The sequence below is a fragment of the Varroa jacobsoni genome, unplaced genomic scaffold (genome assembly GCF_002532875.2).
Source record: "Varroa jacobsoni isolate VJ856 unplaced genomic scaffold, vjacob_1.0 contig00404, whole genome shotgun sequence".
Lineage (NCBI taxonomy): Eukaryota > Metazoa > Arthropoda > Arachnida > Mesostigmata > Varroidae > Varroa > Varroa jacobsoni.
The window spans coordinates 1-19,899 of record NW_019214459.1 but is presented as its reverse complement, the minus strand read 5'-3'; the positions used below and the strand labels follow the sequence as shown (position 1 = coordinate 19,899).

The window sequence follows — 19,899 nt, the reverse complement described above, 5'->3', positions numbered from 1 at the left end:
TCGAAACCTCTATTTGTGTACGTAACCCGTACTGTGTCTGAGTCGGCTGATAGCTTAATGGACATAAAACACAAAACAACACTTACGTACTATTTGGTTAAACAGCTGATGTGAAGGATTCTGAGCAGCTCAGGGAATGAAGGATGCGTATAGCCTTGTAACATCGGCTGCTGTGACGATTACGACGCCTGGCAGCGAAGCAAGACCGCCATCTCAAAGCAGGTGGAGAAGCAAGTATTAAGTGCGAGCGACCAAAAAACGACTACACTCCTAACCTTTATGATATGCAGATGGAGTCACCTAGAAGGTGCATATGGGTTTATGAGCAAACACAGCCTGTAACAACCTGATCAAGTAAAGTAGAGGGTAGCGTTACTTTTTATAAGGTCCTTGAAGGTAGAATTATAATTTTGCCAGACTCTTCTAGGGAGCTGAATCGCAATAAAGTGTATAATAATAATAATTTACTTTACTAACACGGTTGCAAGTGCAAAATGACATCAATTTTCATATGTCAACAAAATTAGAATGTATGATACTGCCCTGTCGAGCTATACTAAACCCGTTCAATTGTTTGTGTTATAGCATAGCCGGGGCATTATGAAAATAATCCTAGAGTTTATATATTTTTGTAAGTAAATCTGGTGCGTTTGTTCGATGTTCTGCTATTGGACATTCGATACATTTGGACATACTGTGGCAGCTCTAACCCGCAGTATCCGTAATGGCTGATAGACTATTCTTCCATTACATCACTGTGATAGCTATTTATTTGTGTTGCAGTATATATATATATAGCTTAGAACAAGAATTTTCTAATATGTTACTCAATTTGCTGGCAGAGCAAAAACACGCCTACGTCTTGAGCTCAATCTTTCTGCTCCAGTCCTCTAGTAAGGATAGCAACGTTTTCAAAATGGCGCGTAGGCTTCGCTTAATCTAAACGAACAGTTTAGCAATAGTACTGGTTCGGCCGATATGATTTGTTAACTTCACCCGCCGACCTAGGTTTTTCTCTTTAGTCAACGCGAAGCCAGTGAGTTTTTTGCCTCATTTTCGCTCCATTTCTTCTGTCGGAGAATAGGGCAGGCAGATCGTTTCCTCGTATCTTGTTTGGGTACCTTTTTTATTGCCTAATACTTCACCGCTGGCACAGCCGCTGCCACTTTCAGGCCTCGCCCTGTACCGATGCAGCCACTCTGTGACTTCAATATGCTTCTGCTTCTCTGTTCTTTTTCCGCAATTAGTTCAGCGAGGACCGACGCAGGATGGAATAGGGCTTGCTAGCTCTTGCACTCGAGACAAGCTAGCCTGCCAAGTCCGCCCCCGAGACCAGCGGGTCACTTTATTGCCCCCGTTCCCGTTCGACTAATCGAATATCGACAGCAGGGAATTATCTTTTCTTATCAGAAGGCACCGCGATGCGTGCTACAGCGGGCGGCAGTCTACGCCGCTATCGACGCTGCAGTCGCACCAGGGGCTACTGCTACAGGAACAAGCTATGTTTCAGTCGTGGCGGTAATACAAGTTGCCGTAGCTGTTATCTTAAGGCTGTAATGAACAGTATGGGGAAGAAAGCAAGACAGATGGAAAACCAATGCAACTATATATAGAGCTATGATAGCTACTGTATAAGTAACGTTAAAGTTAACTGATAAAAAAATAATCGACGCTTCTCATAGATCTTTATGAAAGTCTAAAGTGCATTGCAGTTAGTTGCTTCGACTCATACGCGTTCGTCGTACCATCTCGCTTGATTGAAACAAGGGAAACGTTAACACGGGGACTTTGTCAGTCTGTCGAATGTTTCAACAGACTTCTCTCTCTACTACAGTATTTTACACATCCAGTCAAGAGATGGCTCTTTTCCTAGTAGTGAGTTATTGTCTACGAATAGCTCTGTATATTGTTTTGTTACACTTATTTAATGGAGTTGAGTATCTTTAAGAAAGGAACTTGTTTAAATTGCCGTAATCTTCAATTTCAAAGATATTGAAATCAGTGCGAAAGATCTCGGCTTAGAACAGAGGTCGATTAGCGGCTCGTGCACATATTGTAAGCAAACCGTTTAGAGCCCAAAAAAGTTTACTGCTGGTATTGATATTAGATTTTTCATTGGGACAGAGTTTGTTCTATTCACGTCTATGGAAAGCGTTCGATCAGGATTCAAACGAAGTAGCAGGCAACCTGTGTCACCCCCAAATATTATCACAAGTTCATCTCAAGGTGATGTCGATTTCACAGGAAGACAATTTAAAAACGACCAAACAACATTATCTCACCCTTCGCATTTGTAATTTCGAGGTTCGAGCTTGAATCCGATTTGTTAGGCATAGAACGCCGCGATGGCGAATACCAATTGTTAGGTTAGGAAAAAAAACAGCAGTTTATGTGGTAAAAGCTCACTAAATTTGAAACATGCTATGTTAGTCAGATAAGACTGTACCAGGAAAGGTGAGGTACCGATTTGATAATCATAATAAAACACTAAGAAGATCGTTCATCATCATTCATTTACGTGAGGTTTATAATTTAATCGTCCTCTTATGAAAATAGCAGCCCTGATAAACCCTTCTTCAGGCAAGGTCACAAACAAAAATTCACGGTACGCGAAATACAGGTGAAGAAGAATTGTATCTTTTTGCTGTAGGCGTTTGATGTTTCACTGTATTAGTGCTTCACTTGGTCTTCGATCGTAAATAAGAAGCAAAAAAAGAACGTCGTATTTCAAATGTTTAGTTTATTCAACCTTAAATTCTAACCAATTATGTTATTATCGATCTAAGGTGACTGCTAAGCACAGGAAAGTAGATTGAGGATACCTATTTCGTGTGAATCCCCTATTCGCACAAAAAACAATAATAAGTGAATCGCAATATTCTTCATGCTTGTTTCTATTTTTCTTTTTAGAGTCAAATATGGCTTTTCTCCGACTAAGAATTCTCACAAAAATATCTGCACTACCCACCGTTTTCGAGCGGTATAATACTTATATGCAATGGTTTCGAAGTAGCCTCGAGAGGCTGACAGGCCAAAAGCAGCACACTCATACCCCAATTATAATCGGAACACGGAATAATTAACACAAGGAAATATAACATCTGTTACAGGAGCATAGGATGCCTGGTACACCATTGTGGAGTATTCAAATTACGATAGCCTGACAATCTGACCAAGCATTGATTAGACTACACCAATGCGCCCGAGGTACCACTCTGGGGTTGCTAATGTCCAGAATAACCTTTGCGGGAAGTCATCATTATTTGCTTGTTCGCTAACCAAATGGACGACCTGTTTCCTTCCTGCTAGCTTAAGCATGCGAAGATTTGCTGAAGGAAAGAATATGTCAAGATTGTTCACTGCCGTCTAATATATCTAGTTGAAAAAGCTAGTTCTTACTAAACCTAATATGAAACTGTTAGATTTTTTTTTATCCATAGTTGTTTCGGGGTTTCGTAGTTGTAGTGGCAGCAGATCACCCACGCAACCGCAAATCGATAGGTCTATCTTGATTTGTCTTTTTTCTTACCGTTGTGAAGCTTTTTTCTACTGTCTATATTGTGCAGTCAGCTTGTAAACGTTCGAATGTTTTCAAAGCACATCGATCACAGTTAACTGGTTCAGGTCATACTCTGAAGGACATCAGACTGTCAAGCTTGGTCATATTGAGTCCGTACTTAACTTCTGTGGCCTCAGACGGTCATATGCTTGGGGACTAGTATCCAAAGGATAGTATAACAGCAGGCTTAGTCGGTAGATGGATCAAACATCCAAGTTGAATCCTCGTCACTAGATTCGTTAGCAGGAAAGGTAGTTCTCAATACGGTACTGTGACAGCGGTATACGAGCGAGCGTTTTCTAACAAACGTTCGATATATATAGAGAGAGAGCATCGACAAGAACTTCGCGGCTTTAGCTAAACGCAGCTTACAGCTCATCAATAAGAAATATATTTTTTTTGTTATAGAGAATTTAATTATTTCAGAATGCGAATGAACGTTTATATGGCAGTAGTCTTTCTTATTGGACCTATTTTTATTAACTGTATCAATTATGTGTTGTATTGCTGAAGTAATGTGATCAACAAGGGGAAAGGTAGCGAAATGATTGTGCAGATATAGTGGATTTACACTGATCTGAAAACTACAATAGGGAATACGGCAATAGAATAAAAGGGAAAAACCTAAGAGGATGATGAAGTGATCGTGACACGATCGCGTTCGAAGCTTAGATTCAGGTCAGATTTTTGCTTTCGATTAAACATCCAAAACAAACTAGCATTGAGGAACTTCCGGTGCCATATCATCAATTTGTACGTGATATACAATGATTGAAAGTTTCCAACGTTGACCCCACCCGATGCCGCCGGGAAAAGTTCCACCGCCGCATGTGTTACGCTATTTTTTTTTCATACCTTCAATCAATTGGCTTAAACATTCTACTGACCTGTTGCGTTATGACTTTGTCACATGAGACGATAGCCCGAATCAACTCGTTAAACATTTTTAATTTATGATACGCTTTCACTGTTTAAATTGACGAAAGTTTCCATTTATCAGAATAGTGCATCTGTAGTTGATGTGGCTGGCTATAGGATTTATCAAAATCTCAAGGGGCACGAAAATGCTACTAACTGAAAATCACTTTCGTAACTTCTCATGATAAATAATTCTCTCATGTCAAAATTAACCTGTGTCAATACTTGTTGCTGCAGGCTAACTTAACTTGGGATGACAAGGTCCTTTAGCGTAAAATTTCGCAGCGTCCAGAATTCCTAGTATCAATTTTTCTTATACTAAGTTTGTCATGGGCAATATAGGTCTGATTCCAGAGCTTCTCCACTGCTATTATTGCCCCATAAACTGCCTTTTTGCCTTTAAAGAACGATGATATTCCCTTCGCATTAAAGGCGTTTAGATAAAAACAGGTTTTCTGTAGCCATCTATCAGTCGTCTCTATTTTGGCAACAGTTCTCGGCGTCGTTTGAAGCGCTACTTCGAAGACCTTTTACGTAAGATGTCTCCTAATGAACCAGTTGCGTATAACGTTGCCACTGGGTGTTTCAGCTCGATGCGGGCTTCTCCTAACAGGCCTACATGACATTTTTGCCGTTTTGAGCACAACCGAAAAAAACACAATTTTCAGGTTCGAGCCTGCAATTGCGATTCGTCACGCTCTTTAGTTGTTCCAAGGCAGCCGCATACAAAATACACGCATGTCAGCCAGACGTTTTGTACAGCTAGCGCTAAATTTATACATATATATATATTTTATATATATATATATATAATTCTGACAAATAAGCACTGTTACGCGTGATATAGTAAAAAGGTAGATCAATGCGTGTATGTTTAACAGATGAGAAAAAATGTCTAAATCTGACACTTTGTCCTTTGTATCATACAAGGTCTATTAAATGAAAATGTATGAGTCAGAATGGCAAGATACCCTCACGCTGCCCGATCACACGAACTACAACATGATGACTACACATTGGCGCCATTCAGTATTTATAGACATGTATTCGCATGAGCTTTCTACTCAGAGTTGATTCAATATTGTCTCCTACACAGTATTGACGTAAGCTACAGCCGTCCCATTGCCTTCGCATCGGACGGAAAACTTAATTGTTTGTCCAAGCAAAAACTTGAACCATAAATGAATTAGGCTGGCAGATTGTCAAATAACGTATCGCACAACAGCAATTTTTTTGGGCCGGCCATTTTGCCCAAGTGGATCGCGAAAGGCGAAAGCTTTCTCCCTCTCAAAAAAATTTAGCTCTTGGCCAAAGCTTTCCCGATCGCTTAATATCTTCCGCTCCAGTTGATAACTTCTAGTTGCTCCTGTGTCGTCCCGATTGCCATTTCCCTCACTGCAATATCACTGCTCGCAACGGCGCAGTGTCGAGCTCACCAACCGCAATCAGCCAACTTTTTCAGCCTCGCTAGTCCATTCCCCTGCAGCCCTCCTTCGTCTTTCTTTCATGCTCGTTCTCCTTCGACTAGAGCAAATAGAGCCTGCGAATATGACGGAAAGGGGCGTAATGCTCTCTTGCGTCCCGATCATAGCGCTTGCTCGTCTCGATAGATTTTTCGAATTTATGGAGAAAGTGAATGCTAGCATTATACGCGCGCGAGAACAAATTAGCTGCAGAACTTGCGGTTCTTCTGAACCCTCTCATTCTTTTATTTTCTTTTCGTTGTACCATCGAATTTGCAAATTCTCATCGAGCGCTACACGAAACATCGAGAACAGTGGTGCATGCTGACTTTGGCACCGTTCATCTACATTAACAACGCTTATGCAACAAATAGTGTTATTATGCCATGCACGTAAGTACGCTATTAAATGCCTAAAAAATAGACATTTCATTTTTGACCTGCTTGGCCTGTTGCTTGTTAGATGGAGATCATCTACAGCTGTTTTAAAAGCGAAACGGTCTCCGAAAGCGGGTCCTGTCCTACTATGAAAGCAACGCTTGATTAGGTCGAGGTTGAATTTGTCTCCATTATAAAAACTGATCGCCTCAACGTTCCGTCCAATGTTTTGGTGTTCAGAAGTCGAAAAAATGCAATCACCTGCATCGGGTAGAGACCCACGGCGGCATAATTTACGGAGTTTTCATCAGTGGTGATCCACTCGCCAATATGTTTCTAATGAAATACGTATAATCCGTTATGGTTCAGCTGCGGTTTTTTCTAATTAATATCGGTATCATGCTAATCACTCACATAGCTGCACAAGATCAAAGGAATACGCGTTTCTATGCTTCGTCCATCTTTAGCGACGATCCTCTTCCCGCAAGGGAAAAGACTACCACCAAGGATACGGATGGCAGCAGGAACAGGCTAAGAAACGACGCTCGTAACATAACAGCCTCGTGCACGTCAAGCAACGAGCACTGGACGCGTGAAGACCACAAGGTGGATCTATATGTAGCAGGGGGCCAGAAATTGCTTATATCCATAACGTTCTCCTCATGTATGTTGGTTAAGAAATGTCGTGCAGTTCAGGCAGGACTAATGGAAAAAAGAACATTTTATGCAAATTTATGCTAAACGTAGTATCGAACCTTATCTATACCAGTTAATTATGGCGATGAACTCTGCACTAGGCTGCTATTCAAATACGTGTGAGCCATGAAGCAGGAGCTACCTTGTAAAACAGTATAGAAAAATACAACAGCGAGATGAACGTAATGAATTTCATCGACGTTCCAAAAACCATATTGGTGTTTGGAACGATTGAGCGAGACATCACCTATGTGGAAACATGCGCGGGTCGGCTCTGCACTGAACCAACTGCTAGCTGGACATACATATTGATGTACCCTACTAATGCGTCCTCATAAATCTTCACGGAGTGCCTGAAATATCCAAGGCATAAAAGAGACAGAAACAGCTTCTACTAGAATATTTCACAGAGGGAGCCACTAGTATATTGGGCTGTGTAAACTCATCATGGCTAGGTTTCGGTAATAATGGTGCTACCCCTTTAAAGCTGACGATTCACCTTTAAAGGGGTAGTAGCATTATCTACTGTAGCCCGTTATATCATGATCAGAAATCTTCCTAATTTGACTGTGGGCAAACAATGCTAAAAGCATAACATTTTTTTTTTATGTAAATATATTCACATTACGAATATCATACATAACAAAATATTCCTATAGGATGTAGTATTTATTGCATACTGACCATGTTACAATCATTAGCATTGCTTGAATTGACTTTAGCTAAACCTGCTTCGTGGAACGGAAGAGACGCAGGCAGGCTTTAGGTCCCGCATTGTTAACGGATAATCTGAATGAATCTATGGACATTCAATCCAAGAATGCATCTACTACATTCACTCTATCGTACTTTTAGAGTTGTAAAGTATGAGGCTGGCGATGGCTCCGCCTTGATATGCAACAGTTAACACGAACAAGTTTAAGATAAAAAAAAAAAAGCTTCATAAAATTGCGAAGGAACACGTCTCCGCATGCAGGGCCCCAAAGATCTTTGAGAGAATCATTTTACCTACACAGAAGGTCATTCATGTACTACAGAAATTTCTATGAAACACACTCATTGTTTAACATATTAAAGCCTATTAATAGATTTAACTAAGCTTTTCTCATTTAGTGTCTCGTGAAAAGGAAAAATGTGCATCATTGCTTACATACATTGTTCGCCCGTCTATTTTTTCATGCTAATGAACGCCGTTTTTATTTTATCACGGAGACGCAAAGATCGGTTTCTTCATAAGACGAGTATAGAATCCGTTCTTACTTAGCGGAATGCCACGTTTTGTTGATTCTATTTTTCCATCTCGTGTAATTATTGTACTGAAGATGATGCTTGTTGGACAATTTTCGGAATTCACTTTATGTATTAGATAATACCTTCACCTCTGGCATGCTATGGGATAGAAATGTTTGTAAATAATATCGTTATATGGCTATAATGATTCGGTACCCGGGAGAGCTGAAAGCCCACTTCGTCTATTATCGGACTTATTATATCGAAGCGGAGTACAGCATGAGATGTCCGGAGATGTTAACGGACACATTTATTTAAATACTATACATATACATATATATATATATATATATAAATTCAAATGCTCCTTAAAATTTCGTTTAGATACTGTCACCCTGAGTCTCTAATCAGACCATGCAACGCTTGTGTTCATCAATAACCGTCCCTCAATGCGTCCAGGTTACTTGACCCGGTTCAGCTTGTCAACATTTGAAAGCATTTTTTACCTGACTTTCATCTTCTGTTTGGATGCCTCCCTGTGGGAAAAATAGTATTTGTTGTATGATTTTTAAATTAGGCCGCCGTGGACATGCTCGATCATCGATGCTGGTGGGGACTGTTTTAAGTTGACTGATGTATTCTAAGAGATTAACGACTGAGTAGAGGCTATGCAATATTTCCACAACTCAATTTTCATCTAGATACGTGGATCTCCAGCTGACTTACTCTCACAAAACGTACCCACATAATATCCTCGAACTCCTTTAACAACGGTGGGAATGGGAAGCTTTTACAAGTGCATAGTATCTCAAAGTTTATAGGTTCTCCGTACAAAACGTATCTGCCAGGGCCGACGTTTTGCTGCGTTAAAATCTAAACCATTACCGTCACTGCTTCGCGTTTCAACGGCAATTACGAAACGCATTGAAAATGTAAACTGAGTTGAGGGAAATGACCCCTACAGACACGAGTGTTCCCCACTTGCGTCGCCTTTAACAGGGAAGGCAATGAACATTTTTTTGCCCATATTGCGGATGTGGGAAAGGACGCCGTCTGAATATGCAGTTTTTTATTCATATTAAACGTATTCATCAATCTGAAACTTTCACTGCACCCAAATACACGTAGTTTGTATAGATATGGGGCTTCCTTCGTCGAAAATTTTTTCTAGGACAGGTCTGTAAAGAGTGTTTCTCTTAGCGGAGTATTAACGGTTCGGGGTAGCTCGAGCTAACTAGCGCCGAACATTTTAAGTGTGGTACTGATGTTGGAGGTGACAAACCTTGACACTTATAGATCACTAGGTACACCATTTAACGAATGGCTTTTTAGTTTAGCTGTCCAACGCCGCGGTTATAATGCTGATTTATCTCGACTTATGGAAAAGCGGTACCCGCACGTACGGGTATTCAAATTGTGTTATTTAGCCCTTGTTAATTAAAAGAAAACTTATGTTGCATTCTCTTCATGGATCATTTAGGATAATTTACATGGCCAGATAGTTTGTGTTTAATTACAGAGCACATTCTGCAATTATTACCTGAAAGTGCTTTCTATTTACTTATTCTCTACTTCTGCCCCATCGAGAAGTCTAATTTAACTATCCTTCGCCTCGTTCGTGGTGAAAAAGTTATCAGATTACTTACGAAACGTTCAAAAAGTGCCCACATAAAAATATTTTTTGGTTTCATCTCTTAAATTTTTTCCAGCAGCACTGCTCTTTTGCTATCAACGTGTAAAGGCCTAACTTTCATCCAGTTGTGATGGCTCTTACTAGCGGATCGTTCCCCTTCTTTGTTGATGTTGTTACAGCATTCATTGTTGGCGTCGTTGAGCTTACTGCAGAGCTATTTGCTGATTAGGCAGGAAACGGCTCGTTTTCCAGCGACCAATTACTAAATGTAGCTCGCACCCCTACCTAACTGTTATTCCACCCCGTTCGTTCCCCCGCTTACTCCCAGGAAAAACACTAAGCACAAAAACTTATCCAGTCGGCCGTTCGAATCAACTGCCGCTAAACGCCACAGTCCTGCTGCACCTAATGACTAGAAGGGCCGATTCCAGTGACGGTACCGGCGGCTTCGCTCACCACCGCCATCACGCCCGGTGCCGCTAGGTGAGAGACCGAACTACTGCCTCTGCGCTAGCCTCTAAACGTGACAGATAAAAACATTTCGCTCTGATTTTCGAGATACCGCCAATTCGGATTGCGCATTACCAAACGGCTACTCGGCCAAAACGTCCCGCTCCTACAGTCCAGCAGATTCCAACTCGAAGCCTTTTCTGCACAATTTCCTATTTAGATTATAAGAGCAAACAGTGGCTGCGTGTTTCAAGGAGACATACGTAGCTGCTAGCTAGTGTAGCGGTGTTTTTATTGTGATGATTAGTAGAACCAGGCGAGGTCATTTCTGGTTATTTATAATACAACTGGATACCGATGACTGTTGAAGGCACTTTGAAACAAGCGTGAGCTGTTGTGATTAGGCACACAACAGCTATATAGAAACGCCGATAAAAACTGGCCTAACTGTGTCAATTATTGTATAAAAGGATTTGTTAATAAATAGCTCCATTATAAATCAATATTGAGAAATTGTTGTTTTTGTTAAAATTTGGCCTCTTAATTACGTCAGTCAGTTGTACCGATTGTACTATTAGAGCTTCTCGGTTTTGTAAAAAGTGAGAACTAGTAGAATGAAGGCTCTGGCTAATTTCAAGTATAACACTGCTTGTTTGATTGTCGGTATCACTTATTAGCTACTAATAAAGCAAACGCTTGATAACAACAGTCAATGTAAAGATACATTCAATTTTGCAGTACTACGGCAGCTCTAAATGTCGTTAAGCGTATCGTTAGAATATCATTATACTATTACCGTTGACTTTCTAATTTACTTCCGAAATAAATTAGAGGATAAAATATTTGCGTTTTCCAATGGGACTATTTTTGTGACTGGCTCTTTAATCGCTTTGCTCGGTCGCTGGCAATGTTTCCTCAGCATTTACCTAACAGATGCCTAGAGCAGTATTTAGCACTGAGTTTGCGGTTGGTCGGCGCCCGTTTTCCTGAAACTAGAAATTAAAGCCCTGTTTATCTTAGTAACATATAAACGTGATCCTACTTCCGTATTATCCTAGCTGTGAAGTTACTTTCGAGAAGGGGTGGTCAAGAATAGCCCCACGGACCCGAAGCCCTTCAGCGTCGCCTTGAACTTTACTGAACCTGTTAGTTTCTACCTTAGTACAGTCAACCGGTTTGTAGCCATCGGAGGTTGGTATAACGAACGAAGGCCGTCTGCTCTTGTCAACAAAACTGGAAGGCTTAACTTAGGCGTTCATGAGTAGCGACCTTCCCGGTAGAGTAGTTGCCAAGAGCTGTATTCACTTCCTGCTTTCCGTAGCCTATGGAATTGAGGCCTGCACACTTGAACTTTCCTACTTATCCAGTTCGAGAGTACTCCGCTTCTGCCCGCTGAAAGGCTTCTCTAAAAGGCTCCTCATGTCGGCCATACAAGTGATATGCTAGGAAATAAACTAGGTAAGGATGCCGCCAACGATGAGCATTAAATCTAACGAGTTCAGGGAAATTTCAAAATTACTTCTGTATATTGATGCTGTACTCCATTTAATCGATCTGGTTGTTCTTTGCAGAATTTTTGCAGGATCACCAACACCTCAAAGTCGTCATACGTTGGCTTACATATTATGATATTGCATATTATACCGCAAATCATCTAATTCACTTTGGTGCGAGCCTTAAAACGCTTCCACTAGGTAGACCCTGAGAGTCTTGAAAAACAAATAACTGTTACTGAAATTTGTCAAAGACTTTTTAAATTCGGATGCGAGTTTAATTTAGTAAGCCTCGTATTAGAAAGCACATCATACAGACTTGTACGCTCTCTTACGTACTTCTATACATTCATATGTTTATCTATTGATATGCTCGTCGATCCATACCTTTAAGCATTCTTTGCTGAGTTTTACGATGCTTTACATTGTAGACTTTATTATAAATTCGATATACTTTAATAAAGTCTTACTTATTTTGTTCTGATGCTTTTTCATTGACTACTTTTCTTTAGTAGTTCCCACAGATTTTAGCGCCTGTATGTAATACATTGCACGTATCCCACGATTGGAAACGCTTTCCACGACCCAATAGATGAACCGTAACGGCTATGTTTCGCGTATTGTCTACATCAACGTTCCTATGCGCATACAGTTTCAATTATGCCAACTGATGGATCAATGTTGCTTTCGATCGATATCCAACCACAATAGTGTCATCTATTGCTTGCTGAATCGATCATGCCCAGCAATATGTCTGTGTATGATGTTTTGTGCGTACCCCATTTGGCCTACATCTATTAGCCTACTTATTTTTAGGAACTCTCCTTTGAGCTGGATGGATGGAAACTTGTTGTGCAGTTTTCGTCGTATCTGAACTATTCTCTGGTCACCATCGAAAGCGTACCGAGGCACACATGCGGTTTCTTGCATCATGTCCAGGTCTTCATCTACAAATTGAAGCAATTTAGTAGCTAGGGATGATACCCTGCGGACATTTTGAGGATATCTCAGTTGTTCATCCTTTCGATTCGGCTGGCATCATTCGCACTGTCAGGTCAATGAAAGTAATTACAGGGGTAGATTAGAAACCCTTCCCTCACTGCCGGCAGTCGCTTTGGCCTGAATCAGTGACTACGGGTGCTTGATTAATTGGCAAGATATTTTACCAACAACGATGGTAACGATGCTGGTACTCATTGTAGCACATTAATTACGCACGCTAGTAGTACCAGTAATGCTCAGAAGAGGTAAAGCTGTCCTGCCACTATATAAATCCAATAATATTCTGACTATATAAGTCTAGCTTTGTCAGGTCTCTACCCGTCAACTTGTTTATCAAATCTATTATTTCGGGTCATAGAGCCCCCGTTGCGACGACATATCGTTTGTGAAAATATCTATACAGGGCAAGATCTATACAGTGCGCGTAACTTGTACAAAGATGCCTTCCCGAACGTGTCGTGCTTTGATTATTTTCAAAAAATTAACGGTTGCCCATTTTTCATCACTTGCAAACAAAGCACCGGAATTTTGTGTTGCGGATTTCTAAAAAAAAAGATTGATCTCCTGACCGTACGTGCTATTAAATGTTATACATTTTGTTTTTTGGGATTCTACAGGGTTCGATGCATTAACCTCTCCAATATTTAAGTGACTCGTGCATTTTCAGAGATGATTGGGTTGGCGTTTGTGTGTACTGTGAAAGCTCGAAGCCTAGTGGTATCGTTCTGTTCACGCATGTAATGAAAAGGTGAAAAAGGCAAAAACTGGTCCTTCATAAAAAGCTTTTTTATTGCCTCGCGTTTTAATTTTGTATGTCACCACATTTTATACATGGTTTTCGGTCTCAACAACGCATTCTTATAATAAGGTAGTGCCTTCTCTACATTCGAAAATCTCGAGATCTGCAAAATCTTCTCTTAAATGTAATTTACTTAAGAAATTTCATGCCCCTTAGATGTCAAGGAAAACTGCGAGGAAATGCCTAATTTGGTCCTAGTTTAGAGGGCCTAGGACTAGAGGCCAAACTTAGTTTTCAGCAACGGAAGTTATTTGTAGACTGACATGTCACTTTTCAAAGCGCGGTTGATATTCAAACGTTTCATAGTTACGAGAATCATTCATAGTATAAAATTTCGAAACACGCGGTGTAACACAAACTCGATCTACTTCCTGTGGGGATTCAATAACGGTGCACCTTTACCCACTTTTCACTCATTCAACAATTCACCATATTCATACATATGAATCAGTTTATGCAGTAACTCTGCCCCCCACTCGGTAATCAGATTCGTAGCCTCTAATGCAAAGTCAAGCTTCACTGCGCCCCATGTTTTTGAAGAAAGTAAAAAATCGTAGAGGTATCATTATCTTTGTCACAGCGAATGCTCAACTGTTTCAGAACTGTCTATGCTTGGTCTGGTGAAGCGAAATTATGCGTGACTTCAAGATGAATAAACTATTCAACGTAAGTTAGATATTCTATCGAGTTTCTGTCAAACTTTATGCGTGCGCAGGCCATTTAGGCTATAGCGAAGATAATTATCGCGTACTTTGCTCATATATATGATTCATCTGACATCTGTCGAACATTCCCCCCAAGCTCAATTTCCTCTCTATTCACAATGGGCTGACTACTGGTTAAAGAAATCAAAATTTTTGATAGCGGCACAAAACAGACAGGAAAATGATCCTGTATTTTACTAGCGAAACGCCACGTATCCATATAGTGTAGTTAATCAGGACCAAATGGTTCCTCAGGCTTACTTTAACCTTAGTGAGGTTTGTAGATATATACCTCATTATTCGATAGACAACAATTAAAAAATTTAACGACCTTATAGATATTGTCATCATCGCAGAGCGTGCATGTTTTCCTCTATTGAAGATACGAGTGTCTCTTCCTTTTGTCGCTACGTAGCTAAGCATTGTTTGTTATAATGGCGAGAAATTCAATAGGGTCAACTGTTTTAGGTAAGTTTATAGGCAGCCAACTATAATATACTGTTAGTCTAACAAAATGGCAGCAACGCATATCTGATATAGAAAAGCTATTTGTGATAAAACAACTCGGTAAGTTGACTATTTTCTCTTTATAAGTGCAGCACTATGTGCGAACAATGTGCTGGCTTCCGTCTCCACAACATACATTTAAACATATAATATAAACAAAATAAACAAAAAAAAATCTGATAATGTACCTAAGCATACCTGCATTTGCGAGGCAATCCAGTCTCATATGGGCGTACACTTCTCTAGCTGTTTTGTTTTTTGCTATTGGACAAGAGGGGACACATACTGTCATCAACAAAGGAAAGACAACAATGGGTCGATACGCTGGTAGAAGCTTTGCCCCCTATTCGTTCCTGCTTCCTCATGTATAAAGGTCTATTTTTTTTTGAATTGTTGTCATCTTTCCTTTAGCTCCCGCTACAGCAAGATGGCTATGCTTGTTCGTTTTGCCACGATCATATTATTATGCTGTCGTCATCGTTGCTGCCGCCTCTGCTGTTTTATTGGCCCGTTGCACTGGCATCGCTTGATAACCGGGCTTGTCGCTGCCGACATGACACGCCATTCGTCGCTGCCCGAAACACCTCGAGGCTTGCTCCACGATGACGGGCAATTTCGGAAAAATTCGATTCTCGATACTCTCTCTAACCGATTCGTCCTCTCCTATTTTCCTCTCGGCTCCGTCTGGCTGCGCTGTGGCCTGAGTTCATCCATGCACTTAGTCATCCACATAGGACTGCCGTTGGAAGCCGGTAGCAGGCTGCACGCCCTGCGGCGTTTGGGCCTCGTTGCCCACCACGTTCTCGGCGCCTGTTCTCTCGCATACAAACAGCTTTGACCGACCATCGTAGCTCATCTAACCGTTGTTCCTCGATGGAGACATCGAGCATAAGTGAATTCATTTAATACGTATTGCTAACATGCCGATTTGGTCCGCGATGTGTGACGCCGGTCGGAAACTGGACTGGAGAAGCACTCTCCGAAACGCCTCAGCACTCACCTTTCTGGCAACGAACTATATATATAGAAGATCGGCCTCGGGGCTGATCAGTCGTCTGAGCAATGGGGGAGATAAAGGAAGGTAAAACACTTTACATTGTAAACCAATAGTTTGTTCGTTTGGCGGTAACTTTTTTCTATGCATCGTGCTCACCCTTCGTCGCACAGATTACGTATTGTCACTTCAAACAGACACTGCTGTTCAAGTCTATTCTAGAACAACACACACTGACCATGACGCAGTCATCAAATGACGCATAGTTAAAAGAAGAGAGTACTTCGATCTGTGACTCGAACTAATAGCGATGTCTAAATCTAGACCTGTACAGTTAGACTGAACATGTTCAGATTAGTAAAATATAGTTACATACTTTATAAAATTAAACAACTCTATAGATTTCATTATAGAATCTTCGGACGAAATCAATAATTTTCTGTATTGTAAAAAGCCATTAAAAAGAGAGACAAACGTCCATCTGAAGCAAATATATATAGTTTTGTGATACTTCGTTCTTATATATATATATATATATATATAAGTAATTCGCAAGGACGTTTAGTATGAACGAGGTTATAATGAGCTCTAACTTGTTTCACAGGCTTAGTTCGTTTATTTTCTACTAAAGTATCATTATTATTATTATTATTATCTATGGTCCTATGTCATTTGCATGGTAACCTTTTCATCCGCTGCTGGAAGAGAATAAGATACGAAAATCTTATAAAGTCTCGAAAAACAGTTGTTATATCATTTTGAGATCCGAACAGTTCTCCTATCAAGAGCCTGTTAAAATTATAAAAATGGTAATGTAATTTATGGGAGTGATGTCTAACGAACAGCTATCACCTGAAGTTTTACTGGTGTCATTCTCGAGGTGTGGGGTTGGACGTTACCATGCAATAAATACGCTTTGATATTGTTTGCTAACCTTGGCTGTTTAATCGCCTCCTTCAATTGTTGGCAGTATAGTTCAGCCATAATCGACGATCCAGGACCCATAAAGCTGTCATGGATAACAGCTGCATTAGACCACCAGTCAGGCACCATAGGCCTTTGCAGCTGTATATTTGTTTCAAAGTAATGCCCAGCTGGTTAGGTTGCATGTATCTGCTACTATGATTTGCTGCGATTATTGTGAAAAATTGATTTGTCATCACAATTCTGCACAAATACCCACTTTTTGTCTAATTTTTTCATTTTATTAATTTGACCGAGGTGAACACCTACCCGTTTTGAGATGGGTTTGCTTCCACTATAACTTTCAGCTACTCGTCTTCAACGAGATTGATTTTCGTAAGTTATATGGCGAATCGTTCCTGTTACTTAGTGCCAGGACGAAATCTGTATTTGTAAATTACCGAATTTTTTAATTTTCTATGTTTAAATACAACTTGCTTATTAAAAATTTACGTGATAATATCCAAGTGAATGATTTACGATTTCAGAGTACGGGTCTATTTTGGATGCGGAAAAAAAAGTGTCGCAAAATGCAGCCCTGTTATAAAATATTGTTACCCTAAACTATACGAGTAATACTGAGTGACTTTGTGTATATATATACATCTTTACGAATTCTTTCTGGGATTGTGTCTAAGCAAGGACAGAAATTTCAACAGGTTCTTCGTGCGTTCGAGATGATATTTTTCACGGTCTAATAAGGACCACGATTACAGCTTCGATTCAAGATTTAAACTGTTAACTACTTATTGTCAAGATAAATCTTCTACAACCCGTAAACAGCGTCTTAGTAATAGCCGTGCATCAAGCGATATTGGTGGGCGTAAACTTATTGAGGTGTCACTCAAACATGCTACGTGTGAAGAATTCCAACGGAATTACGTTTCGGGCTGATGACACGGGAAAATATACACGGGTGTAAAAGTTTACAACGGCCAAAAAAATTCACAAAGTGCAAAAAGCGCAAGAACGTAAAGTTAATTGGACGACCCAATTGCTAGCTAATGTTATTTTCTTTGAAACAAGCCTCAATTTGTGTGTCAAAAAGGTCGGTTGTATCAAAAGTGTTTTTCGGAGCCATTTTGAAAAGTTTTCGAGCCCCTCAAGTCTAAACGCCATTGAGTAGCCTCCAGCATGCCGCATAAATGCCCTTCTGTAATTCTTCAGAAGCATAGCAATAACATAGGTCGTCGAAAAAAAAACACAGCTTTTTAACCTTGACGATCGTTTTTCAGCCCAGCAAACTACGCACTGTTTTCGTCGGGATGAGTTTGCTGTTTTGTTCGACGAAAGGACTAGTCTTCCTCGGATGCGGAGATTAGCAGATGAAAAATCTTCGCCTCGACAAACAGCCAGCTCACGTTTGCCCGAAATCGAACGCCACATCCTGTATATACAAATTAATAAGACTTTGCTGCTTCAATACGCTTATTTTATGGAGGGTTTTCGGTAGAACTTGATAAGCTACTTGCCGTCGTTTTGCCCTATATTTTGCCGTATTTCATTACTTTGCTATTTATTTAAACTTGGGTTTTGTTTTTACCTTGAAGTGTAAGTAAGTATTATCCAGGCAATAAAACATCTTAGTGCTCCGCTAGATTTTGCGATGGGTATTTTGTTTCAATGATAATCCACGGCCAACCTAGACATACAAGACATGTCAGAGTGAAGGCCCAGACAATGAAACCATTAAAGGTTGGCAAAACTATTTCTTCATTTTGGACAAGCCCAATATTTATGGGTATGATTATTGATGACAAAAGTGCTTGCAGTATAAAGTGCCTTCAAGCTCACAATACGTGCGAAATCCTCGTGAAATATGTATTGAGCAATGATGCATGGGTATGAGAACATCTGTGATTATTTCGTATGCTTTAGAAATTAGCAGACTTTCTCACGCTCGTTATGTGTTATAATGAACCATACAATGAGCAGTTTTGCTTTATGTCAGTAATTCCATAATATAACTTTAGCTATCCAGTTACCTTGTTATAATCGTTCAGTCACATTACTCAGCATTTTAACGCCCTTATATATCCATATCACTTAAGACGTTTAGTAATGATATTCACGTCACGGCACGCTGTGTTGGCATGGCGCACCGTTTTGACAGTTTCAATATACTACTAATAAGCAGCAAAGCTCTGTTTCTTATAATTATGTTCAATAGATCCACGAACGAAGCGTAAACACCCCTATCTAGCCCCGTGACTATAGGGCTCAAGCAAGGGCCTTTCCTCTACGCTCTTCTTCAACTCCGAGATCTGTCCACTCGAATGTCGATCTTATCGGATACTTCGCCTCAAGAATGAGTCAGCTGGCGTGCACTATGCAATATCGTAAGCTAATTTTTTGAGAACGTACCTGGATTTCAACTATGATTGGTAAGGGCACCTGCAACGATCTTCCGGTAGCCTCCTAATACCAACTGCGGACAACGTCGCAATCTCTCGTTGCACTTGTTCTCTGAAGTGTTCGCCCCTGACACCCTTCACGGAGTCGTACGTTAGGTAGAAGCTGCGGCCGCCGTGAGATAACTCGTGCATTAGATTACCTGATATTTTTCCAGATTCGTTTCCTATGTTAATTCGAGTCAGGTGGGACTGGACAAAAGCTTCAAATCATAGGAATTGTCCCGGTTTTTTCGCAACGCACGTTCCGGTAGTCTATTGGGTGAAACATTGCTTCTAGTCAAAACCTGTCGTACATCTTAGCTCTCTTAACCTCATACCTTCTACATATTAGCGCTCGTACCAAACATCATTGCTGAAGACATTTTAAACTATTGGCAGCAGATGGCGCTGCTCAGACCAACCGTTAACGAATGCTGCAGTCTAAGGTTTCTTGCTTATAGTAAGGCTAGCTTACCTTTGCTCCGCTTTTGAATTTCTATGCTCGATTTTGTCGCTAAATATTACCCCAAATGGCTAGCCCTAGCCACAGGATGAAATGTCACTTTAACTAACGGCGCGATGATTACTGTTAAATCTACAGTTTATTTAAATCGCTTTTATTGTATATAGCGTACGACTATATATATATATATATATATATATATATATATAACAGACAGTAGAATTATATTGAATAGTATGGAAGATATTTTAAAAC

The 19,899-nt window shown here is 40.3% G+C and overlaps 1 protein-coding gene across 15 annotated transcripts in view; it reads right to left on the bottom strand.

The window, feature by feature from the left end:
• Nucleotides 1-15,136, bottom strand: part of LOC111271162 (uncharacterized) — a 54,623-nt gene extending 39,487 nt beyond the window's left edge. For 4 of the 15 annotated variants that reach the window (XR_002686701.2, XR_002686706.2, XR_002686703.2 and 1 more), the window contains exon 1: nucleotides 15,030-15,136. Coding sequence is in view for 4 of the 15 variants with exons in the window: in XM_086972808.1 (XP_086828934.1) it covers nucleotides 15,030-15,123 (94 nt within the window). In the remaining 11 variants the exon portion in view is untranslated. Of the gene's footprint in view, nucleotides 1-86; nucleotides 301-15,029 lie in introns of all 15 variants that reach the window. The other 11 variants (XR_002686704.2, XR_002686711.2, XR_002686705.2 and 8 more) reach the window with 7 other exon arrangements.
• Between the last annotated feature and the right edge of the window lie 4,763 nt (nucleotides 15,137-19,899).